The sequence below is a fragment of the Mixophyes fleayi genome, chromosome 5, assembly GCF_038048845.1.
Source record: "Mixophyes fleayi isolate aMixFle1 chromosome 5, aMixFle1.hap1, whole genome shotgun sequence".
Classification (NCBI taxonomy): domain Eukaryota; kingdom Metazoa; phylum Chordata; class Amphibia; order Anura; family Limnodynastidae; genus Mixophyes; species Mixophyes fleayi.
Window position 1 is genome coordinate 235014357 of NC_134406.1, and position 26375 is coordinate 235040731.

The window sequence follows — 26375 nt, forward strand, 5'->3', positions numbered from 1 at the left end:
CTTTGTGCACTTCACTACTATAAAACTGTGGTTCAAATGACATCACAAAGCACATAATACCTGGACATTCCTCCTTAATAGCCAATCTTGCTGGAAAGAATTGCACTTGTAGACATAAAGGCCAAGATTTACAGCCACTGTTTTACAAGAACACCAGTGTCTGTTCTGCGCTCTGGCACAGAGGAACGACATTTCAGGTAGTTATGCTTCCGCAAAAATAAGGGTAAAGTACAGGAAACTCCCAAAAGCCTTATCATTTAATATTTACTTTTGAAAACATAATCAATTACCTGTATTTGACTTTCATTTTTTTCTACATGCCATAAAGGGAAGTTATTTATTAGATCTTCTGAACAGTAGTAAAATGGGGCAAAGTTCACTAGAAGTATACTTGCCTACTTTCAGTAGGCGACGTCCGGGAGAAGGGCGTGACTAGAGGGCAGAAGGGGGCAGGGCGCCTCGAATGGGATCATTTTGCCCCCTCCCCCACAAGTAAAATGCCGTTTTGTCGCGGGGGGGCGGGGCCAAAATGACGCAATTCTCTGTGAATCGCATCATTTTAACAAGGGAATTGCGGGATGCGGGAGACATGCCAGCTCCCCCGAGAGTCCGGGAGACCGACCCGAATTTCGGGAGCCTCCCGGACTTTCCGGGAGAGTTGGCAAGTATGCTAGAAGCAATAACCGGATACCAAGAGTACATTTTTTCCTTTAAATATATGTATTTTTATTTCTAGTCTTATATAGAATCAAGAAATGTATGTACAATATTACATGGACATTCACATTTAAAGTTGGAAGTAGTTATAACAGCTGTGACAGTGTAAAGCTGGGTACACACTACAGACATTTCGACCAACTTTTTATGCCGAGCGATTTTACATGCGATCGATGGTCCGATCGCTCGGTCCATGGACTGCATACACACTAGCCTTGTTTAGGACGATAAAGGGAAGAGCGGACGTCCCTTTAACGACTTTTTACAGCCATGTTGTCGTGAGCAATGACTGTTATTTCGTACTCACTGTTGTGGATCGGTCGGAAGTTTATACACACTACACAGCGGAAACGAGATTGGAACGAAAATATTAAACGGTACGACCAACCAAATGAGGCGACAATCGTCCATTTGGGCAGACTTTCGACCATCGTGTCACTACACACACTGACCCGACTTTTGAATGAGCGGTCGTATGTCGGCTGTTTGAGCCGATTATTGGACGAAAACAGTGTAGTGTGTACCTAGCTTAAAGCTGTTAATCTTGGATTGTGCATTTTCACTTGCCACACTTCTGTTTTGATGCATATGTACATAAATATTTCTGTGTGTTTTGAAATTGAATTGCTGCCCCTTTGTAAGACAAACTTCTGTATGTTCATTTGCCTTAGATGCCCAAGCTTTTCCAACTTATTCTTTATACAACCCAATTATTTTTTTTCCTAAGGACAGTTATTTTTCTTGGTCCTATTGTGCACAAAATATTGTCTATTTATGGCATGATGTCACTTTCCCCATGCGCCTAGGAAATGGGCGCGTGTCCAGCAGGACACCGCTCAGCTTACTGACTGCAGTGAAGAACACAGTAGAAGCTGGTGCCACAATATATAGAATCTACTTTGGTGGCCTCATAAGTGTGGGGCAGCCATTGATGTGGATCCTAGGTCCAGTGAAAGGGTTAAAAAAATTGGGAAGGGCTGGGGATGTGTTTTAAGTATCAGATATTTCAGTTTTAGCCTTTTAATTACATAGACGTGTGCTACATGAAAAAACAGTCAGTATTTAACTTATGTGCAAAACAGAATACTAATTTGCACCCCTTGCATTGTAACATGGTTTTTGTCCAGGAGACTGAAATAAGGATCCTCTTCATTTAAGATCCTTAATGAATCAGGCCCATTGTTTTCTGATATAAATTGCGTCTTTACACACTGGTCCAATCATTATATTCCACCATTTTTTAGATTAAAAAAATAGCTGCAATCTCTTTTAGTTAAATTTTTTTACTGACAAGCTGACTATTTTTGTTTTACTCATTGTGGGTATCAAGCAGGCTAGCAAAAAAGTAATAATGGCTCCCATGGGTGTTTCTACCTGTGTAACGGCAATAGCCAATAATGAGTAGCAGGAAGATGAAGGAGCCCATTGGGGCCCCTCAGCTGCTGAGCCCCCTGTATGCTTCTCTGGACCATGCTCCCCTCTTCTACCTCCAGTGACAGATATGCTCAGAGGAGAACATTACGCAGTCTGTGGTCAGCGGGACGGGTAAAGAGCGCCCCCTGCTGTGCGACTTTCGAGACTGCAAGGCATCTCATACTCTATGGCATTTTAGGGCTCCAAAATTACATTTTGCTCTGATGGGAAAGGAATGCTGATGTGTAGAGTGGCACTAGCCTGGTAAGGTAAACGAGGGGAAGGGATTGTGCTCCTCCACAGAAACTTTGGGGGTGCCATCAAATATTTGCTATGGGTTCTAGTTAAATTCATTTAGGTCCCTGGAGACTCCAGTCAGACAAATTGCTGTTTCCTCAACCAATGTGTGGTCTCCAGCGTTTGCTTTGCTGCCTTGTTGGCTAGATTTATAGATATAATTTATTGCAGTTAGCCGCCATGTAACAACAAAGAGGTACCAGTGGACTAAAAATAACAGTGTGCTTGGTGCTGGCTAATAATATTCCCCAGTTTCCATTGTACCAAGTTTTCCTTTAAATCAAATTTTTGGGCAGACACAATGCACACTTGTGAAAATAGCAGAATTGATTAAAATGGTGTATTTGGGGACTTAAGAGTAAGAAATTTAAATGAACAGAGGACAAATCTTTGCCCACTTGACCCTTCAAAAGTTGGGAGCATACATGGAATGCCCTTTATGTCACCGCTGTAACGCTGGCCCCACCTCAACGTCTATAAAGCTGTGAGGATCATCAGACTGTTTGATGTATACAGCACATTTAATGAAAAGTATGGAAATACAACACAATAGCCATATATTCCTGTGTTGCAATATGCTGTCGTTTGTTGGAGGAGAAAACGTTTAGTCATACTTTCCAACATTTTTGTTTGGGCTTCCGGGAGCTGACGGGGGGAGGTGGGCGTGCAGGGGCGGAGCGCCGAAAAATTGCGTCATTTTGGCCCCGCCCCTGTGATGTAATGCCGCAAAACGCATCATTTTACAGCGGGGCCGGGTGAATCGCGGCGTTTGAACTGAATTCTGCCCACTTCACTAGGAAGTGGGCAGATCAGGGAGATTGCCACACTCTCCCGGGAGTCCGGGAGACTCCCGCGAAATGCGGGAGTCTCCCGGACATTCCAGGAGAGTTGGCAAGTATGCGTTCACTACCTATGATGGAGGTTGTTGGCTGCACATGGACGGATCAGAGAGTTCCAATAATGAACCTCATCCTGCACACAAACAATAAAACAAGGAAAATTAATTTTGCAGTAAGAAAATATCATAATGAACCACAAGGGCTAGACACTGCACATATTTGTAGGCATTCCCAATATAGACTGGAGAAACTGATTTTACACCAACTGACCTTGTCACTACATTCAAAAGTACTTTTGTTCAATCTAGGAGTATATTATTGGGTAGGTGCAATAAATGCACATAATACTAACAACAATAACAGTATAAATATAATAGTGTATGTTATATCATATCATTACTGCCAGTAATGATATAACATACTAGTTAGTTAATACTTTTTAATCATCTATCTTTAAATTACATATTATTTTCTTTACATTAATACCATACCACAGTTAGTAGAAACAGTATGATAAAAATGTTTTTCATGATTTAGTACAAGTGTATTAGATGAGGGAGACATCTTGTGGTGACATGTATTATAGCGGATAATTATATTATAGCTGATCATTTCTATTCTGGTAAGGTTTGGATAGTAATTGATAAGTGTTTGTGTTAATTCGTACTGACAATACTATTATTATATTATAGTGCTGCTTAGTGATAGTGTTCACGTTGCTAACATCATATTGTGCAAATTTGAGTTTACATGTAAGTAACTAATTAATTATGTTGGGTTAGTTAGAATAAAACATTCTCATAACGAATTAACAAACACCAAACTCTCCAAAAAATGAATAGAAATGATCAGTTATAATATAATTCACCACAAGATACCTCACTCTACAAATAAGAGAGTCATGCTCATTTATATTTTATTTTGTTTATTAACAATTATTTATATTGCGCCCGCATGATCCATAGCATTTTACAATTGAGAACAAACACAGTAATAAATAAAGACTTGGGGCTAAATTTACTAAGAATCGAGTTTGGTGGCGTTTGGAATCCGCCACCCATCGCCGGCGGTTTAGTGGTGCAAACTGCCGCATTTACTATAGTGTGATTTGAAGCTTCAATTTGAAATGGCTGGCGATGTATGGCGGTGTGTAAACTGCAAACCACCATCAAAACCCCCATCCAAAAGATAGGTTTTTAAATACCTGCCTCTGATTGTCAAACTGCATGCTGTTTGAGCTATTTTGCCATTCAGAAAATAAGAGGAAGCATCAATCAGATATAAATTATTAAGGCAATCATTATGTATTTATTAAGGTGCATTTTTCCAAAAATTTAAGTGGTCAAAATTATTGAATTATTATATTAATCTGACAATATGTAATGCAAAATCTATGGATGGTCCCCCAAGAAGTTGCGATATCTCTGGATATACTCGTATTCTGGAAATGTTTCTTAGACGTATGTAACAGGGTTTAGCTACAGCTTGGATGTGAGGAACAAAGGACAGGTCTGAGTCAAGGACAGGGCCAGACTAAAATCAGCCCTGGCATGTAAAGAGCACAGGCGCACTATACACGATATTGTTGCACGCTGATGTGACGTTGCTGGTGCAGTGCAACATGAAGCAGCGACACAAACTTCTGTATCACGCTTGGTCTTCTGCCCACCCTGATCATTTCCCTTATTGTGCAAAGCACCGGGAGCATCAGGAAAATGTATAATGTTTAACACATTTTTTTTATATGGTTAAAATAAAATGTATAATGTGTCCATGCTACTTCCATGCTAATAATCAAATGAGTAGCTCCTTACTCCAGTCTTCTTAACAAGTTGCTGTTGTATTTTGTCACAACAATACTGTAACATAATCATCAAATGTTCCACGGCTTCCTGACACTAACTAAACCCACCAGCCCTAGCTATCGTCCGGCTGCTATTCAGCATCGGAAGCCCCACCCACCAGATACCACAATCATTTTATTCTCAACAAACACACCACAACAATCACACTCATGTTGTGCACCTGTGAGTAAAATCATTCCTCAAGGTAACAGCAGATCCATAACCCTGTCTGTACCTTTCCCTAGGTTACGGGTCCTATTCTGGTTACAAGACCATGACTCTCTTTCTCTCTCTCTCATTTTGGGTCTAAAAACTGGGTGCGTCTTATACAGGGGTAGTAGCACTTACCCTGTCAGATGATTCCTCTGTCCGGTAAAGTCTTCTTTCTTCTGTCGATTCTGATCCTGATGCTGGAAAGTCGCTTACTGTCCTCTTCGCTATGACTGGATGTGGTGTGTGAACCGCAAGTTGGAACGCACACTTCCGGTTTCTGCATTTGGCGTTTTACCAATCAGGACCTTGTCAAAGTCCTGATTGGACATCCGGTCATCGCGAAGAGGACGGTAAGCGACTTTCCAGCATCAGGATCAGAATGGACAGAAGAAAGAAGAGCTCACTGGACAGAGGAAGCATCTGACAGGGTAAGTGTATTTATATATATATATATATATATATATATATATATATATATATATATATATATATATATATATATATGTATACAGTGTATATATATATATATATATATATATATATATATATATATATATAAAATCACTTAATGGGATATCAACAAATAAATGTTCATGTTATGCCACACAATAGTGCCCCCAGTTCATATTATGCCGCATAGACGTGCCCCAGATCATATTATGCCTCATAACGGTGCTCCCCAGTATTATGCCACATAGTTGTGCCCCCAGTTAATTTTATCCCTCATATTTGTGCCACCAGTTCATCTTATACCTCATAGTTGTGCCCCCAGTTGATGTTATCCCTCATAGTTGTGCCCCCAGTTGATGTTATCCCTCATAGTTGTGCCCCCAGTTCATGTTATCCCTCATAGTTGGGCCCCCAGTTCATGTTATCCCTCATAGTTGTGCCCCCAGTTCATGTTATTCCTCATAGTTGTGCCCCCAGTTTATTTTATTCCTTATATTTGTGCCCCCAGTTCATGTTATCCCTCATAGTTGTGACCCAGTTCATGTTATCCCTCATAGTTGTGCCCCCAGTTCATGTTATCCCTCATAGTTGTGCCCCCAGTTCATGTTATCCCTCATAGTTGTGCCCCCAGTTCATGTTATCCCTCATAGTTGTGCCCCCAGTTCATATTATCCTTCATAGTTGTGCCCCCAGTTAATGTTATCCCTTATATTTGTGCCCCCAGTTCATGTTATCCCTCATAGTTGTGCCCCAAGTGCATCGTATCCCTCATAGTTGTGCCCCCAGTTCATGTTATCCCTCATAGTTGTGCCCCCAGTTCATGTTATCCCTCATAGTTGTGCCCCCAGTTCATGTTATCCCTCATAGTTGTGCCCCCAGTTCATGTTATCCCTCATAGTTGTGCCCCCAGTTCATGTTATCCCTCATAGTTGTGCCCCCAGTTCATATTATCCTTCATAGTTGTACCCCCAGTTAATGTTATCCCTTATATTTATGCCCCCAGTTCATGTTATCCCTCATAGTTGTGCCCCAAGTGCATCATATCCCTCATAGTTGTGCCCCCAGTTCATGTTATCCCTCATAGTTGTGCCTCCAGTTCATGTTATCCCTCATAGTTGTGCCCCCAGTTCATGTTATCCCTCATAGTTGGGCCCTCAGTTCATGTTATCCCTCATAGTTGTGCCCCCAGTTTATTTTATTCCTTATATTTGTGCCCCCAGTTCATGTTATCCCTCATAGTTGTGCCCCCAGTTCATGTTATCCCTCATAGTTGTGCCCCCAGTTCATGTTATCCCTCATAGTTGTGCCCCCAGTGTATCTTATCCCTCATAGTTGTGCCCCCAGTTCATGTTATCCTTCATAGTTGTGCCCCCAGTTAATTTTATCCCTTATATTTGTGCCCCAGTTCATGTTATCCCTCATAGTTGTGCCCCCAGTGCATCTTATCACTCATAGTTGTGCCCCCAGTTCATGTTATCCCTCATAGTTGTGCCCCCAGTTCATGTTATCCCTCATAGTTGTGCCCCCAGTGCATCTTATCCCTCATAGTTGTGCCCCCAGTTCATGTTATCCCTCATAGTTGTGCCCCCAGTTCATGTTATCCCTCATAGTTGTGCCCCCAGTTCATTTTATCCCTCATAGTTGTGCCCCCAGTTCATGTTATCCTTCATAGTTGTGTCCCCAGCTGATGTTATGCCACATACTTACCCGGAGTCAGCATCTTTAGTTCCACAACTTCAGTTTCTTTAGGGAGACAGCTGTGGAGCTCCTGTGTGCCAGACAGAAGTGGTCCGTTTGCTGACCCCTGACTTAACCAATGGAAATTAAATTGAATACATGTGCACAGATACCAATTAACATATTATTTTTACAGATGGGCCGGATGGGCCCAACTACCCATCAGCCCTTCTGACATTTGCCAGAAGTGCCAGATGGCCAGTCCGGCACTGGTTAAGGATAACACCAAGTCAGAAAACTTGAGGGGTGGGGTTTATTGTCATGCTGTCTGCAGAAGTAGAGATATTAGGTAGGGAGCTTCTGTTGCTAATATGAATATTAGTAGCTCAGTTTTTGAAAGATTGAGTTTGAGGGGGTGAGTAGACATCCAATATCAAGTAACAGAGATACATTCCATAACTAGGGAACAAAAGATATACTGAGATGTCTGGAGAGGATAAATAAATTTGGGTATTGTCTGTATAGAGATGACACTTAAATCCAAAGAAGCTCATTAGTTTTACACTGAGCTAGATTTATACACCCATCCTGCTCTCTTTCACTCGCCTACAGCATGCTGCCATGATAGATGAGAATGAACTGGCAAACAGTGACAGACAGACTTGCAGACTTGCACTGTGTGAATCGCTTGAATCTCTTACAGAGACAGGGACAATGATGCCATGGTGTCAGTAACTACAGCCTTCTCAGTCTTAGCACATGGACTAGATCCCATAAGAGAAAAGCTTCGACTGTCTGTAATGAAGTGTAGGGGTAATAATTTACTTTTTAACAAAGCAGCAGTAAGAAGTCAGTTAACACGAAATAATATATTTACCTTCCTGGTTATTGTTTTAAAATTTCAATGTTGGAATATAGTGAACCGTTAATTGATCAGTGCCCAGGAAAGTGATATCTTAAATAGCCAATCAGAGACAAGTTGCTTCCTTCCAATGCCCTTAATATCCAGGTGTGTTTTACTACATTACATGATAGAACAATGTAACATTAAGTCTTGTGAAATGGTCTTTTTTTGTTCACATACTGAAAGAATTGGACAGGTGCTAAAGCTGGTTTTTCCCTTCACAAAACTTTACCAACCAAAGACCTAATTTTTATTTTGTTCTGATTATAGCAATGCACCTATATGACCTACATATTGATTTAATATTCGGATTTACATCTGTTCTGTGTCATTGATCAGTTTATCAATTAATAATAAAATAAAAGATGTTTCTTATGGACACAAGTAAAATAAAACAAACTATTCATGTAGGTATTAAATAATCACTAGATTTATAGTATCTGAAAGGGCTGGGGATATTGGAGGAAAGTATACACCATCTGGCTCCTAGGCTTGTGAAACTATGAATGGGATGCTCTGTAGGAAATGGGCCTAGTGTAGAGCTGCTATGCATGGCTCTACCAATGGAGAGAATGTTACTTGTAGGGTGCTCTGAAAAGGCTGAAGGCTGGCATCTGCGTTATGCTGCAGTGGCTGAGACAGAACACCTGGAAATTTTCAGTGGCTGCTCCAATATGCACTCCTCTCTGACAGGGCACTTTAAAGAGACCCACTTCCCTTTCTTCCTAAGTAGAGAGATATCTTACATGAGGTCATGTAGGATCCATTGGTATGCTGCAAGGCCAAGGTTAGAGATGAAGTGGCCCATAATGCAAAGCAAGCTGGAACCTCTAACATTTAGCTTAATTTAAAAAATATATATAATACTACTGATAAGCATCATTAGTTTGAAACACATCTTGATTATATCAAATAAAAATATAGGGATATTAGAAATCAAGCATTGCTATATAGTATATTGTATTTGGTGTGATTATTGTTTACTTAGTGTCAAGGGGTTTATTTATCATTGATGGCCAGTGTTAATTAACATTTTGTATAGCTGCATACCATCCACCACCGTCCTGCGATGGTATGCACGAAAATCCCCCTCCTCTGCAATAGGGTAAAGGGTTTCTCAGGCAGTCTCTATTTTCTGTAATGTGGTGACATTTACCAAGAGTTGCGCACTTAAAATTTTATTTAGCAGAGGGATCAAGAGAAGCACCTGCTTCTCTGAATTGTACCGCCACTATGGGGGTTGTAATCGACAACAGGTTCCTAACACCATCCTGAAATAGCATTAGGTTTTAAGGTCTTGGTCTCAAGAAGTAAAGGTCTATGGGACTGCGTTAACATGCAGAAAATAGGTTAAGGCAGGAGAAATCATTAATTTCTGCTGCATTAGCCCTTTGATAAATTGAACAGAGTGCTACAATAGCCATTCTTTTGAGAAAACCTTCTTTCCTTTCCATATTTTTGTACAATTGTAGTTTCATTTACAGACCCCCAAGTGCTTTGATCATATTGAAACATGAGGCTAGAAGTCAAATGCTTTTATACAGACCACATCATTTATAGTGAGGTCCAATATGCATTTTTATTTTACAACAGGGGGATACAAAATTCCTTATAATACACAGGTATCATATGCATAAGATGGTCCTTATCTCCAGGTGTGTTTTGCCTTCACTGACAAGCATACATTTAATCACAGAGCTCTTTCACAAAGAGTTATGTAACACAAGTGACATCACTGCTCTGTAAATTCAAGGCTATATTTCACAGTAGCGATGTTACTACTCTTCAAATATAAATGATATCACTCATAAAATATAAAGAAAGCTAGATGTTTGTTCATGTTTCTACAAAATAACGTTTTTATGCATGCACTAGGTAAACAATAATCACACCAAATGCAATACACTATATAGCAATGCTTGAGAGGAAAACAACGCCTCATTATGCTGTTACATCGGGAAACAGCACCAGGACCATGCAGACGCACTGCCCTCCCAGAATGCTTTGCTGCTGCAGCCGAGTCGGAGGCTGCCACTGCCAGCCGTGCGTCTCATCAGCGCAGAGATGAGTGATCACAGCGATCCCCTGACCGCAGTGAGACCGGCCACGGAGGACAAGCTCATCCTCTACCACTGGACCCACTCCTTCACTTCCCAGAAGGTGAGTGCAGCACGGCCCGGGCTCTGTCAGCAGGTTCAGTACCTGGACAGCTCAGTCTATCAGGCCCTCTCCTGCTGCTGTTGTTGTAGGTGTGGTTATTGATGCAGATTCAAATGTATATTTTATCTTCTTTACTATGCTGAATTGATGCTCAATCTAATCCAGAGGATAATGTCAAAAAAGCAATAGGACTGTTCTATCACAGCTATGTGGGCTGGGTTACAACAATCTATAGAGGACCTTTTGGTTATCTTACTATATAGATTGCTATGTCTAATCTAGCTGCCTATCTATATATCTGCAATTGAGCTAAAATATATTAGCATCCCATTGGATCTCATTTATGAAATTCAAAATAGCTGGGGTACAAAATCATTTTTTGAGGCTGCGCGCCTCTGTTTGAGCAAATACGTCTAGATTTCGTCCAAACGCAGAATGGAGTTGGTGCATCTAGTTTTGCAGAGCAAAGTTTTCATTAGAGATTATCAGAATGAGATAATGGGGTAGAGAGAATGCATTTGTATAAGTGTTCTTTGCTGTGCAAAGGAATGGATGTTTTTACACCCCGCAAAAGTGTTTTGACCCAGAAAAGTGAAAGTGGTGGTTAAAGTAGTTGGAGGTTGGACGTCTATACTTTTGCACAGAGTGCGTCTTTAGATTTTTCCAACACACGCAGAATAGGCATGCGGCTTTATAAGTGCAGGGCAGACTATCATACATGGGTGCAAAATAAAAGCATTGTGCTTTTTAGGAGGCTGGGGTGGGAATGACGGATTAGTGTGCTGTCTGGTGATGAGTCTAGAGTACATATATGGAAATACAGCTTACATCTAGTTTCTGTATTTTAAAACTGTGATGTTGGCAGGCCAGTGCCTGTGATAGACCTGAAGTTACTTCTTTATATTTCTATTTCCAGGTAAGGCTCGTCATAGCTGAAAAGTCTCTGAAATGTGAAGAGCATGATGTGAGTCTTCCCCTGAGTGAGCACAATGAGCCATGGTTCATGCGACTCAACCCCTCGGGAGAAGTGCCAGTTCTTGTTCATGGAGAAAATATCATCTGTGAAGCTACACAGATTATTGATTATCTGGAACAGACATTTACTGGTGGTAATATCATTGTTTGTTTGTTTTTGGAGATTATATGAGATCATGTACAGTCTTGTGTTATTTATAGGACAAAAAGTTGTCATGACAGGTAAAAGCAGCTGGTAGAGCACTATATTAATGGAGGTGACTAAAATATATTCCAAAATCTAAAAGAGGTGATATTATTTCTTATAACATTTACATGCATCTAATGAATTATTTAGTATGAATGTCACTATGTATCTCTTACACATATATTACAATAAAAATAGATAAATAACTAATGTGGAGGATATGAAGGTTGATATATGTTAGAGGTGGAGTTTTACCCCCCCTTCCTGTTGCATCAATAACGCCATGAGCCAGTAAAAGACTAAAGATGTGGGTGTTCCTGGATGATGAGGGTGTCACGTATGGGATGTGAGCCTCACATCATCATCACCATTTTCATCATTGACCTTTATTTATATAGCGCCAACAAACACAGTGATATAACAAATGTAGATAATACAGACAGACAGAGAGGTAAGAGGGCCCTCCTCGCAAGCTTACAATCTATGGGACAATGGGAGTCTGATACATGAGGGTAAGTGCTACATATTCCATATTTGTACAGCCAAATTGTAAAAATAAAAAGTGCTTAGTGGGCTATATGATCCAGTCACATAGCAATGTTGGTCAAAGGGTTGTTGTCTTGTTTAAATTGTGTAAAGGCTGCTAATAGGGTAACCTAGGGAGGTTAAAAGAGTGATTGAGTAAATTTATAAGCTTGTCTGAAGTGGTGGGTTTTGAAATCACGCTTGAAGGTTTGAAGACTGGAGGAAAGTCTTATTGTGTCATGAAGGGAATTCCACAAAGTTGGTGCAGCCCAAATAAAGTCCTGTAACCGAGAATGGGAGGATGTGATGAGAGCTTAAGAGAGAGGCAGATCTTGTGCAGAATAGAGGTGTGGAGATGTGAGATATTTTGAGACAAGTGAGGAGATGTATGTTGGTGCAGTTTTGTTAATGGCCTTGTATGTTATTAGAAGTATTTTATATTGGATTCAGACAACCAGTGTAGAAACTGATAGAGTGGAGCAGCAGAGAAAGAACAATTTGTAAGGAAAATCAATCTAGCCACTGCATACAAAATAGATTGTAGGGGTAAGAGTCTGATTTGAGGAAGAGCAATAAGGATGGCATTGCAAAAGTCAATGTGGAAGATGATGAGTGCATGAATTAAAGATTGTGTAGTGTCTTGTATGAGATGTGTGCGTATTCTAGAAACATTTATTTGATGTATGTAACTTGATATAGATATAGAGTCAATGTGGGTAACAAGAGAGTTCTGAGTCAAGGATCACACCTAGGCAGTGGGTTTGTGGGGTGTTATTGATTGTCATCTTGTCAACAGAATAAAATTGTCAGGTAGGTAACTTCTATTGGCAGGTAGGAATATGATTGAAAGGTTGAGTTTGAGTTTGTAAGAGGACATCCAAGATGAAATGGCAGAAAGACAGTCAATAATGCTGACCAACACAGATGGTGAGAGATAAGAAGAGGATAGATAAATTTGGGATTCAACCACATAGAGATGGAACTGAAATCCGAAGGAGCTTATTAGTTTTTCAAGAGAAGTGGTAGAGATAGAGAACAGCAGAGGAACTAATACTGAGCCTTGTGGTACTCCAAATGATAAAGGAAGTGGAGCATGGTGGATCCAGAGAAAGTAACACTGAAACAGCGATTAGATAGGTAGGATGAGAACCAGGATTGAACAGTGTCTTTAGGGCCAAGGGATTGTAGCGTTTGTATGAGGAGAGAGTGGTCAACAGTGCTAAATGCAGCAGAGAAGTCCAGGAGAATTAGAAGAGAGTAATGGCCTTTAGATTTAGCAGTGATCAAATCATTGACAACTTTAGTCAACACAGTCTCTGTGGAGTGTTGAGAACGAAAGCCTGAGTGAAGAGGATCCAAAAGGTTGTTTGCAGAAAGAAAGCATGGGAGCTAAGAGATGGAATGGTAGTTTGAGAGAGAGTTTGGGTTATAATTTATTTTTTTCAGAATAGGAATAATCACTACATGCTTGTATAATGATGGAAAGATACTAGTAGAAAAAGAAAGAAATTACAGATTTTAGTTAGAGGTGGAGGGAAATCCAGAAGATGTTTTCAGTATGGATAGACGGGTCGGATACACTGGAGCACAGTCAGCACAAGGGATATCCAGAAGCAGGGTCAGTCAAGCCAAAGGTCATTCACAAGAAAACAGATAAGCGACAAGGCAGGAACATAAGGGGAACCAGACGCTAGGCAGAAAACCTGTTGCTCTGACACAGACAGTGTGTCAAAGCTTATCTGAAATAGAAGAGGGAAGTCAAATTCCCCGCTCACAGGCACCTGACCGCAGCGAGCCGCACCGCCCACCCGGATGCTGACAGTGCGGGCGGCAGTGATCGGGAACAGGAGCGTGGAGCAGGTAAGTATCTAACAGAATTGAGCTGATTGCTTGTCGAAGGAGATGAAACCATTTCAAGTTGGATTTTATCAATCCTGACCTTGAAGTAAGAAGCAAGATCTTGGACACTAATAGTAGTGGAAGGGTTTGGAGTGCAAGGGTTGAGAAGAGATTTAAATGTGTTAAAAAGACATTTTGGACTAGAAGCCTGAGCAGAGATAAGAGATTGGAAGTATGTTTGTTTAGCAGTGTCCAGAGCATTTCGATAGGTAGATTGCAGTATATGTGAGGAAATCATTAGAGGTATGAGATTTACGCCAGTGACGTTCTGCTTCCTGAGAATGTTTTTGAAGATTTCGTGTTACTTTAGTGTGCCACAACTGACAATTAAGTTGAAACGGAGTATGAAGGGTCACCGGATACACATGATCTTCTGATATCCAATTAATTAACATCCCATTTGTCCCATATTGCCTAGTGCTTCACTGAATCCCTGCCAATGATGTTAAATGATATGATCAGATATATATGACATCAGTGACAAAATGCAGCAGTTGGAAGAATACCCTACTAAGTATTGTGATATACATGTGTTAGTTAGAAGTCTAAGAACAATTTACTGAATATTAGTCTGTTCTGCACCACTCTAAATATACTAAGGGCCTCTTCATGTTGGGGCGTAAATCTGTTTGCGTGTCGTATCAGGCGTGAAATAGCTCTGCACATGCTCAGAAACGGACCTTACGCCAATGAACGCAATTGCATGCAATTCATGTGCGAACGGAAATGACACTTAGGACAGGCTACGACTTGAAGGGTGGAACGGGGATGGGAAGGGTGGACAGACATAGGCAATGGTTTTTCTATATTCATTTACTAATGTAAATCCAGTTATTTGCATATTGTGTGTTGACATCTGAACATGTTATTTGCAGAGAAAACACCCAGACTGGTACCAGAAGAAGGGAGCGTCTACTTTGTGAGAGTGCAACATTACAGAGAACTACTGGACTCATTGCCCATGGATGCATATACTCATGGCTGCATCCTACATCCAGAGCTAGCTGTAGACTCCATGATACCAGCGTATGCAACGTCAAGAATACGCAGTATGTACAGAATACAGATAAGCGTTGTGTTGAAAACAATCGGTGACTGCCCCTTTGCTTGTTTAACAGTTAGATAATTCCAACTCTCTCTGCTGGAATATTGCCACAATACGAGCTTGACGCTTGATAATGATCAATCATAATCATTTGGAAGGCTATTGTCTGTGCCCTTAAATCCTGACCAAGGGTTGTCGCTGTTGACCTGTGTGTGTTTTCATTTTCCAACTGCATTAACATTAATAGGCCTCCTAGCAAGCTGTAAGTGCTTCAGTTTTTCAGCTCCCCTACCATATAGCTGGGTCTCATCCAATTTGGTCACCTCCATGTAATAGTCAAACTGGATAGTGTTCCTGTTGCACAGCACTTCGATCTGAGTAACCAGATCAGCCCATCTATGGCCACCTTTTCTGATGGTTACATCATACTTGCCAACTTTTACAACTTCTCCTCTAGGAGATCCTGGAGGAGAAGTCATATGACAGGGAGTAGGAGGGGTTAGCATAGCTCCGCCCCTTCTATGAAATGGCAAAACCCACGCCATTTCAAAGCAGCAGGCGTGGCTTAGTGAAGCAAAAGCACATCATTAAGCACCGCCTCCATCACAGTCCAGGAGGATGCCTACGCTTCCGGGAATCCAGGAGGACTCCCAGAAATTCCGGGAGAGTAGGCAGGTATGAGTTGCATCCCTGACCATTCTGGCAATATGAAGCCAGGACTGTATCGATATTGTAATAAAAATTGTGAGTGAATACACTGTAAACTCATAACTGTGCATAACAGATGCTCTATCCAATGCTTCTACATACAGTTTTGGATAATTGGCAGGTTTGTGCTCTGGATAAAAATGGGAAATAATTAATAAACAGGGAGACTACATGGAGATGGTAATTATTCAGATATCTCTTGTAATAACATTTTTGAACCAAAGGAGAAACATAAAACACATATGTCTTGTCAAATAATGAACAGTGGCTCAAACTAATGTTTCTCCCTGAATGGGATATATGGGCAAATTATGTTATGAAAGCTTGTCACATTTCAGTGTTCAATATTTGCTTATGTGTATGTCATAAACAAAATCTGAGACACTACCCAGTCATTATCAGCTGTTCCGGTATCCTAGTTTTGTTTGTTTATTTTTTTTATAGTTCTGTTGCGAATCAACAACAGTCTTACTAAAAGTTAAGCAATTTGGCTCTATTTATTCCCCTTATTCATTATTCTCAATATACTGATAACACTAATGTTTTGCTTTTAACACAATGAAAAATTATACAGACTTGAAATTGTCTAAATAATCTGTGTCTTTAGCACATTCAAGATGTTAATAATATAAGTTGTTTTAATACAACTAAATGCATATAAAGTGTACAAAATACATAACATTTACCTTCTTTTAAGCTTAAAGAAAAAGTCCACACGTGGGGACATTTTCACAATGCAGAATAGTGAGGACGTGAGTAGATCATGTTACACCGATATATATGAATATTTGCCTCGGATGGCCCATGGTCAATGATCACACAGCCCAACAAAAAACATAATTTTGGTTGCTATGAATATTTGAATGAATTTAGGGTTTTTTGAGGTTGCTGAATTCAAAAATGAGAGTATTTTTGTTTTTCAAATTGGCTCTAGTCCTTGAGATAATGAATACCCTTAATTAGTAGAGAACTTAGCCATAACACATGGAATAGGGAATCTACCAGATTATTCTAGAAGGTGAGACCCGCGAATATTCACTCCGCAATCATTCTAGAATTTCCCCCCTCCATATATAAGTGTTCGTTCACTCGACCCAACTTCTTGCTTGGGTAGCAAAATGAACATTCAAAGTACCCTTGTTTCATCTGTTGATGTGATAATAGGGTGAAGCAAGATCATTGAAATAAAGTAACATGGCCTTCAAGAGAAAACATGACTGTAGGTGCAGTGAACATCATTACCGAGCCATCTTCTACCACTCCATTTCAAGCTGGGACTAATGAAACAATTTGTTAAGGCCTTGGACAAAGATGGCGATTGTTTTAAATACATTTGTAGATCATTCCCTGGACTGAGTAATGAAAAACTAAAAGCCGGAATCTTTGATGGCTCTTAAATTTGTAAACTTATCAAGGATTCTAATTTCACTAAATTTATGAAAGTGGTTGAAGCTTCTGCCTGCTGCAGTTATGTCTCAGTTGTTAAGAACTTCTTGGGTAACACAGCAGACAATTATGGAGAATTGGTGAAAAACATAATCACAAACTTTAAAAATGTGGATACTAATATGAGCATAAAGGTAAACTTTCTCCATAGCCACTTACACTGATTTCTGGATAATCTTGATGAATGTAGTGAGGAACAAGGGGAGAGGTTTCATCAAGGTATAAAGGTGATGAAGGAAAGGTATCCAGGCAGATGGGACAGTCACATCAGAGCTGACAGTTGCTGAAGCCTCCAACGTGATTGTCCTGATAACCCAGATAAAAAAAAAATCGTACAAACAGCATTTTACTATGAATACATTTTAATTATCTGAATGTTTATCTATTATTATACAAAACAAAATACCCTTATGTATTTCATGTATGATTTGACACAATTTCAATTAGATTTGTAAGTGGACTCTGCCTGACCATTAATTTTTTTTGCATTTTATGTTTTCCAATAGAGTACCAATTATCTCAAAAATTAGAGCCACTCTAGCAAAAAATTATGTCATATTCGGAATCAGCACCACAAAGTTATCCAAAAATCACTCTATTATGCAATATTAGGCAATAAAATGAGTGTTGACCAGTGTTATGAATTGGAAGAGACCAGAATCCAGTTTTGTATGAATTATTTCTAAATGTAAATATTAAGTGGTAATTTATTTCTTAATGGTCCAGTTGAAATGTTTTATTGCTTTCATCTTCTAGCTCAAATCGGTAGCACTGAATCTGAGCTTAAAAAACTTGCTGAAGAAAATCCAGATCTTGAAGATGCCTACATTGCCAAACAAAAACGCCTAAAAGTAAGTTAATCTGATCAATGGGACATTGCAATTATATTTTCATACATGTTATGTGCAAATGGGGTTTACAGCATGGAACATAAATTAGGCATACAATGGACCTGTCAACAGGGACATATAGTTTTTTATATTTAGAAAAAGCAAAAATACAATGTCATAGGTTGGCTGAATCTCACTGTACTGTAAAACCCATCAGCCTGCCTCAAAAACCTCTACTGCACTGTCACATGACAGTTGGCCTCGAAAACACCCACTGTCTTGTCACAGGACCTGCAAGCCAGCCACAAAACCCCTACTGTACTGTCACATGGCCTGTCAGCTGACCTCACAACTCCCGCTATACTGTCACATGGCCTGTCAGCTGACCTCACAACTCCCGCTGTACTGTCACATGGCCTGTCAGCTGACCTCACAACCCCCGCTGTACTGTCACATGGCCTGTCAGCTGACCTCACAACTCCCACTGTACTGTCACATGGCCTGTCAGCTGACCTCACAAGTCCTGCTGTACTGTCACATGGCCTGTCAGCTGACCTCACAACTCCCCCTGTACTGTCACATGGCCTGTCAGCTGACCTCACAACTCCCCCTGTACTGTCACATGGCCTGTCAGCTGACCTCACAACTCCCACTGTACTGTCACATGGCTTGTCAGCTGACCTCACAACTCCCACTGTACTGTCACAGGACCTGTCAGCTAACCTCACAACTCCCACTGTACTGTCACATGGCCTGTCAGCTGACCTCACAACTCCCACTGTACTGTCACATGGCCTGTCAGCTGACCTCACAACTCCCACTGTACTGTCACAGGACCTGTCAGCTGACCTCACAACTCCCACTGTACTGTCACATGGCCTGTCAGCTGACCTCGCAACTCCCGCTGTACTGTCACAGGACCCGTCAGCTGACCTCACAACTCCCACTGTACTGTCACAGGACCTGTCAGCTGACCTCACAACTCCCACTGTACTGTCAAAGGACCTGTCAGCTGACCTGACAACTCCCACTGTACTGTCAAAGGACCTGTCAGCTGACCTCACAACTCCCACTGTACTGTCACATGGCCTGTCAGCTGACCTCACAACTCCCACTGTACTGTCACATGGCCTGTCAGCTGACCTCACAACTCCCACTGTACTGTCACATGGCCTGTCAGCTGACCTCACAACTCCCACTGTACTGTCACATGGCCTGTCAGCTGACCTCACAACTCCCACTGTACTGTCACATGGCCAGTCAGCTGACCTCACAACTCCCACTGTACTGTCACATGGCCTGTCAGCTGACCTCACAACTCCCGCTGTACTGTCACATGGCCTGTCAGCTGACCTCACAACTCCCACTGTACTGTCACAGGACCTGTCAGCTGACCTCACAACTCCCACTGTACTGTCACATGGCCTGTCAGCTGACCTCACAACTCCCACTGTACTGTCACATGGCCTGTCAGCTGACCTCACAACTCCCGCTGTACTGTCACATGGCCTGTCAGCTGACCTCACAACTCCCGCTGTACTGTCACATGACCTGACAGCTGACCTCACAACTCCCGCTGTACTGTCACATGACCTGACAGCTGACCTCACAACTCCTGCTGTACTGTCACATGGCCTGTCAGCTGACCTCACAACTCCCACTGTACTGTCACATGGCCTGTCAGCTGACCTCACAACTCCCGCTGTACTGTCACATGACCTGACAGCTTGCCACAAATGCCCAATGCATTGTCACTGTGTCTTGTGACACAATTAAAAACTATGAAATCCACAAGGGATATTTCTTGCATAATGTTTTCTATAGTAACCACTAGATAGTTACAATATTTGCCTTGCACATACAGTATGTGTATTGCAGACAAATATGGGTGCAATAAACTCAAGATCAAAATATCTCAGCCTTACCTTACTGTCACTTTTTAGTATTGTTAATAATATGCAATATTAATATGTCATTTGTAAAATGTATATTTTTGTAGAGTAAATTGATGGAGCATGACAACATAAAGTACTTGAAGAAAATACTTGATGAGCTAGAAAAAGTTCTGGATCAGGTTGAAACTGAGTTACAGAGACGGAGTGAAGAAACACCAGGTCAGAGTGGTAATTAGGTCAAAATGTATATTTTGTCTTGTTTATAATTATAGGGGTAAATTTATCAAGCTGCGGGTTTGAAAAAGTGGAGATGTTGCCTATAGCAACCAATCAGATTCTAGCTGTCATTTTGTTGAATGTACTAAATAAATAATAATTAGAATTTGATTGGTTGCTATAGGCAACATCTCCACTTTTTCAAACCCGCAGCTTGATAAATTTACCCCATAGCATCTTTAGCAAAGTACAGGAACAAATGCAGCATTGTTCAAAATCAAAAAAGAAAATCTGCTTCTTCATATGTTTTATGTATGAATAGCATGGCTATAGCATACACACAGAAAAACACACACTTCAAGAACATATCTAGCTATCTTCACAGTATATCTGCCAACAGTCTTTATTTTCAGCACCCAAAAGGGCAAGGTCTGAGGGGGAAATGGACATGGCTTTAATGGACCTGTACATGGTTTGGGGATATCTGGGGTGTGGCCTATTTTATCCTGAATTTCCAATAGGGGAGGCTGGCAGATATGCTATAGTAATATAAGTTCACCCAGTGTAGCATCTGAACAGAAGAGTAGTTGGCATGCTAATTAGCAGCTAATATTGTAATTGCTCTGCTGTGCAAAGCTCTGACTCTCTCTGCCGCCCCCTGCTGGACAACAGCTCTTTCAGCTCTCAAGAGCACTGAGGTCCACATATAGACCAGGGGGACTGATAGTAGAGGAGTGAGCAATTAGAATCCTAGGCACACAAACGCTATCTCTGGCAAATTATATGCCCAGTACTATCTAGTTAATTATATAATTGCTGCCGCAATTCTGACACATCCTTTTTAACCCCTATTTAATAAAGCCATGTATAAGGGAAAGTCCTGATCGGGAAAGAGAGTAATCTTGCCTGAAATAGACATGATTCTCTTTTCCACCCTTTCCGGTATAAATAATTATATAAATTACAAGCATCAATACTATAATGAAAATAAGGTAAGGTTCCCTAGTGTGCTACATACATTTTTAGAACTGGTCTTTTTGAAACCTTCACCTCTAGCAATCCCTGTTCTCTGGAACGCTATGTGTTCTGCAGTACATGGTTGTCCTGAGGACCAACTCGAAGAAATAATGATTTATCTCAGCAGTCATTGTAGGTTTTTAAGGGAAAAAAATGAAATCTCTGCACCGTATAATGTATCTGAACCTTTTCTTAAAACTTTTGTACGGTTTAGACGGCCCTATTGCGGAACGTCGGTTAAACATGGCTTGGAAGGCCGCATGCAAAAATAGTTTGTGAATTCAAAGCTCATGCGCTCGTTGTTCATAGCTTGTGTGTCGGGAGCGGCTGTAGTTAGAGGCATCCACCCTCTAAACAATAGAAAGATATAAAAAGCCAAGCGCTACACCTTGTGGTTTGTGAGTGGTATGTAGGTGGTAGAGGTGTAATGATTATCTGTTTGGTCTTGAACATGTGTGTGGGGAATGATGCACATGTGAAATTAAATCTATGAACTAGCAAAGGTGTTTATCATACAGAAGTTTCAAAATATCCTGGGCGGAGTGGTATAAACTCTGTAGTTCGAGACATCTAAGAAATCCAAATGGGTCATTAAGTAAAGCAGTGCCACATAGTCGCTGTCAATCCAAAAGTTAGTAGTTCAGAAAAGAGATCAAGAGCTAGATTTACTAAACTGCGGGTTTAAAGAAGTGGAGATGTTGCAACATCTACACTTTTTAAAACCCGCCGTTTAGTAAATATACCCCCAATAGTTCAATTCACAAATGTAGCAGCTGTAAGTAGTATGAGGACTGATACCAGAGCAGTGTGTCAGAAGGCTTCAGCAGTCTCGTACCTTGGGGGGAAACCAGACAGGTATATATGAGGATAAAACCATACCCTGCTATAATAATCTAAATACAGAGGAATGAAAATACAGAAGGGAAATACAGAAAGGGAAAAACACAGAAAAATAAATACAGAAGGGAAAATAATACTTACGCTGTATCGCTGATTTTTCTGGCTTGTTTGGTCCTCTCGTGGCACTAGCCAGGCGGTTTCTGGTATGAAGGCTGATGTCTCTAGAAGTAGTAAATTTAGTAAAAAGACTGTCATCTCCAGATAAGGTAACAGTGAAGATCTTTATTGTAGTATATCCCCATATAATATGACATAATAAATAAAATAAAATCTGATTTAAGAAAGTTTATGTAACAAAGTTCGCTCTGCATTTTGCACGTGCAGCTGTGAAATGGAATGCTGCTAGTGTCGTGCGTTCCACAGGGGCATGCACTGTATTTCTGACTTGTGTGCAATGGCTGATCTTGGACCCAACGCGTTTCAGCCGGGGTTCAGCCTTCCTCAGGGAGTGGGTGTGTAAGGTATAATAATTTGCAGCAAATTGGTGAAAGGAATAATCAAGTACTATCTATCCTTCACATAACATGTAGTGAATAAACAGAATAAATAAATTATACTTATATTCAATTTGGTGTATAAACAGTCTTCAAAGTATTCCAGCGATGGAACTAATCATAATATAAAGAGAAAAAAATAATACAATAATAGTGCAACACTGTTTGGAAATAAATAAAATACAGCACTGTTTGGAAATAAACTAAAATACAACACTGTTTGGAAATAAATTATAAATATCCAATATTAACTCCCACTGATAAAATGTCAACCTGCATGGATGTATACGGCTCAGAGTATGGATGTAAATATTCTATTTTTTAGAGTACATTACGGCCATTTTGCAGCCAGTTCTGCATCGACCCCTATGTCTTTGTACTCATGCTGTAAAGTGATCTCCAGATCTGTTACATACATAGTTTTTAAAGAAATATGATAGGTTGCAGAGATCTGCTGGGAGTAGGGAATTCTGTCCTGTGCTGGGATCACTTTTGGGGAGGGGCATGCTGATAAAAATTACTTTTTTTTTTTCTACACCATGAATGTCGTGATGATCAGCACGGATCTTTGCACCGGGGATCAAACACCTGCAACAGACGTATCTGCGGCTGCTCTCACCTCTAGTTGTGCCGCAGTGACGTGAACATGCCCTTACTGTACTTGGCCCACACTTCCCTCCCCTGTTCCACCCGTTGAAGCATAAGGAGTCGTAAGTCTATGCTGCCAAGTCTAAATATGGACGCATGCATACATTGGGCCTGAGCCATTAAGGAGAGCAAAGCATAAAAAAGGAGTATCATTTGCACCTAGGAAAAACCATGTTGCATTGGAGGGGAGGTAAATTTCAAATGTGGGAACAGATTTATAGTTGAGGTAGGGCATGTCCTAGATCAACATTAAATTTCAGTGTAATAATAAAGTTATTGAGTATTTGTGTATTAGATGAAAAAACAGCCAGTATTTAACTTGTCTGCAAAATAATAAACCAATTTGCACCCCTTGCATTGAAATATGGTTTGTCCCAGAGAACATTTACTCCCTTTTTGCCTTAACGACTCAGGCCCATTGTGTTTATGCTTGTGCGCAGTATAGAAATGCATATTTTATGCCATTAAAAGGACTTATATGTAACTTAACATGAGGACCATAATGCTTAAGGAGCATTCTGTTTTAAATACTTCCTCTCATTTCAGTGCGGTCACTATATCACTAGTGCACTATGAAGTATAGCAAAACAGTGACGATAGAAAAACTGGGGATCTTTATTAAAAGTAATTTGCAAAAAAAGTCCCTCTCATTTAACATTATTATTGTTTTTCTCTTGTATACAGAGGAAGGAGAAGGCAATGAATCATGGCTGTGTGGACAGTTTTTCAGCCTGGCAGATGTGTCATTAGCTGTCACTCTTCACCGATTGAAGTTCCTTGGATTTGCCAGGAGAAACTGGGGTAATGGAAAACGTCCTAATTTGGAGTCATACTACGAACGTATCCTACAAAGAAAGACTTTTAATCAAGTTCTCGGAAATGTCAACAATATTTTAATTTCTGCGGTATTGCCGACTGCTTTTCGCGTGGCCAGAAAGCGAGCGCCTTCCATTCTTGGTACAACGTTAATGATCGGATTGTTGGCAGGGGCAGGATACGTTTGTTTCATGTGTGTGAGAAAAAGACTCTTTAATGTCTTCTTGTCCATTAAGGCAAAACACTTTTTTTAGTTCATTTTAGAAGGTTTTGGGGTTACTACCATAATTGACATACACTACATGGCCTAAAGTAAGTGGACACCCAAACATCACATCCATATGTGCTTGTTGAAAATTTCATACAAAAAACCATAGGCATTAATATGATGTTGGGCGATAACGTCTGGCTCACAATCGGCATTCCAGTTTATCCCAAAGGTGTTCATTGGGGTTGAGGTCAGGTCTCTGTGCAGACCCACAACTCTCTAGAATGTCATTAATATTTTCCTTCAATGGAACTAGGAGGCCCAGATAAAATCATGAAAAACGCCCCCTCCTCCACAAAACAGTTGACAGTGCACATTTGGGTAGGAAGCATTTTCCAGGCATCCACCAAACTCAGATCCGTCCTTCAGACTGCCAGATGGGTGAAATGTGATCCATCACCCTAGAGAATGCGTTTCCACTGTTCCAGAGTCGATGATTGTCATAGCACATGGTGATCTGAGGCTTGTGTGCAGCGTCTAATCCATGGAAACCCAATCGATGACAAACAGTTCTTGTGTTGATGTTGCTTCCAGAAGCTGTTTAGAACTCAGTAGTGAGTATTGTAACTGCACATTTTTACACAATACGCGCTTCAGCACTTGGCGGTCCTGTTCTGTGAGCTTGTGTGGCCTACCGCTTTGTGTCTGAGCTGTTGTTGCTCCTAGATGTTTCCCCTTCACAATAACAACATTTACAGTTGACTGGGACAGCTCTAGAAGGGTAGAAATGTGTTGAACTGACTTGGAAAGGTGGCATCCTATGACTATGCCACGTTGAAAGTCACAGCTCTCAGTACGTCCCATTGTACTTCTGATGTTTGACTATGGAGATGGCTGTATGCATGATTTTATGCACCTGTTAACAAAGGTTGTGGCTGAAATTGACACTAATTAGAATGGATGTCGACATATTTTTTTGCCATGTAGTGTATTAGAAGGTGTGTTAAAAGATGAACGTAGGAGAATATAAAGGCAATGTGTGACAAAAAACACGGTTTGTACAGACATAACCATTCCCACCTGTACTCATATGTCAAACATCACATGATGTCTGCACAATAAAAGAGATGTGACGTTTAACTTCTGCTTTTTATTTTTCACTGTAACACTGTAAGGATGCATACACATGACCTACCCCCTGCCCCCATTTCACCCTCGCTTTGAATGCTAAAGGATTGTACCTCTTATGCGGCTTGTAATATCCCTGTGAGGGGAGCAAGAGATTTGAATTTGGACATTGGGTGCTACACAAAGAGGCTGTAAGATGATATATAAAATCATATAGTACAATTTTGTTCCATCCTGAAATCAGTCAGTCTATCCCAGAATGTACACGTGCATTCATAGTGATATCACAAGCTCCATCCAAGGTGAGCCTGAGGAGCGTGTCTTCTCCGGGGATTCTTTTAGGGAAAGTGTATTTTTTGTATACAACACACCTTGGGTTCCCCACCTTTTCTGCTAGAAACAGTACGCTACTTTCTTAAGCTTTTAGACTATGGTACGGTATTTGGAAATGGATGAACTAGTGAAACTAATGAAATCCATCTAGCAGATATGTCAAACTCTTTATAATGTCTTAGTGTTGCATTCTATAAGGCTACATACACACTGGATAAAATAAGCTAGTGTGAATGTACCTGTCACTATAGACATCATTGATCACAAGGCAGCAATGCCGCAGAATACTACAGCCGTTCACACACCTTATACAGAGAAAAGTTTGCTTGATGGAATCTGCAAGTCTGAGATTGTTTTGCTTCTGCCATTTCTTGCTAAAATGCCCATGATGTGTGTGAATAAAGTTCTCTCTACGCCAACTTTTGTCTGAGTTGCACAATCCTCATAAATCCTTATAAAATTAGCACCTCTTACCATCTATCAGCTGCCTGACACTGACCTCGGATAGTTTATTGAACTTGGCTCTTACCTCTAAAAGATACCATTTCATCAGATATCTGTTCTGATTTGCCTATTGTTTCCAACCATGTC

The 26375-nt window shown here is 40.6% G+C and overlaps 1 protein-coding gene across 2 annotated transcripts; it reads left to right on the plus strand.

Moving 5' to 3' along the window:
• Nucleotides 1-10333: 10333 nt before the first annotated feature.
• Nucleotides 10334-25463, plus strand: GDAP1 (ganglioside induced differentiation associated protein 1). Of its 2 annotated transcripts, none has more exons than XM_075213674.1 (6): nt 10334-10514; nt 11431-11620; nt 14976-15149; nt 18056-18150; nt 20129-20243; nt 23984-25463. In XM_075213674.1, exons 1-6 carry the CDS (start codon nt 10419-10421, stop codon nt 24367-24369), a joined length of 1056 nt encoding a protein of 351 aa, XP_075069775.1. In that variant the 5' UTR covers nt 10334-10418; the 3' UTR covers nt 24370-25463. The 2 variants fall into 2 exon arrangements, with proteins under 2 accessions (XP_075069775.1, XP_075069774.1); XM_075213673.1 differs by having other exon boundaries at nt 10338-10514; nt 11431-11623.
• The last annotated feature ends 912 nt before the right edge of the window (nt 25464-26375 follow it).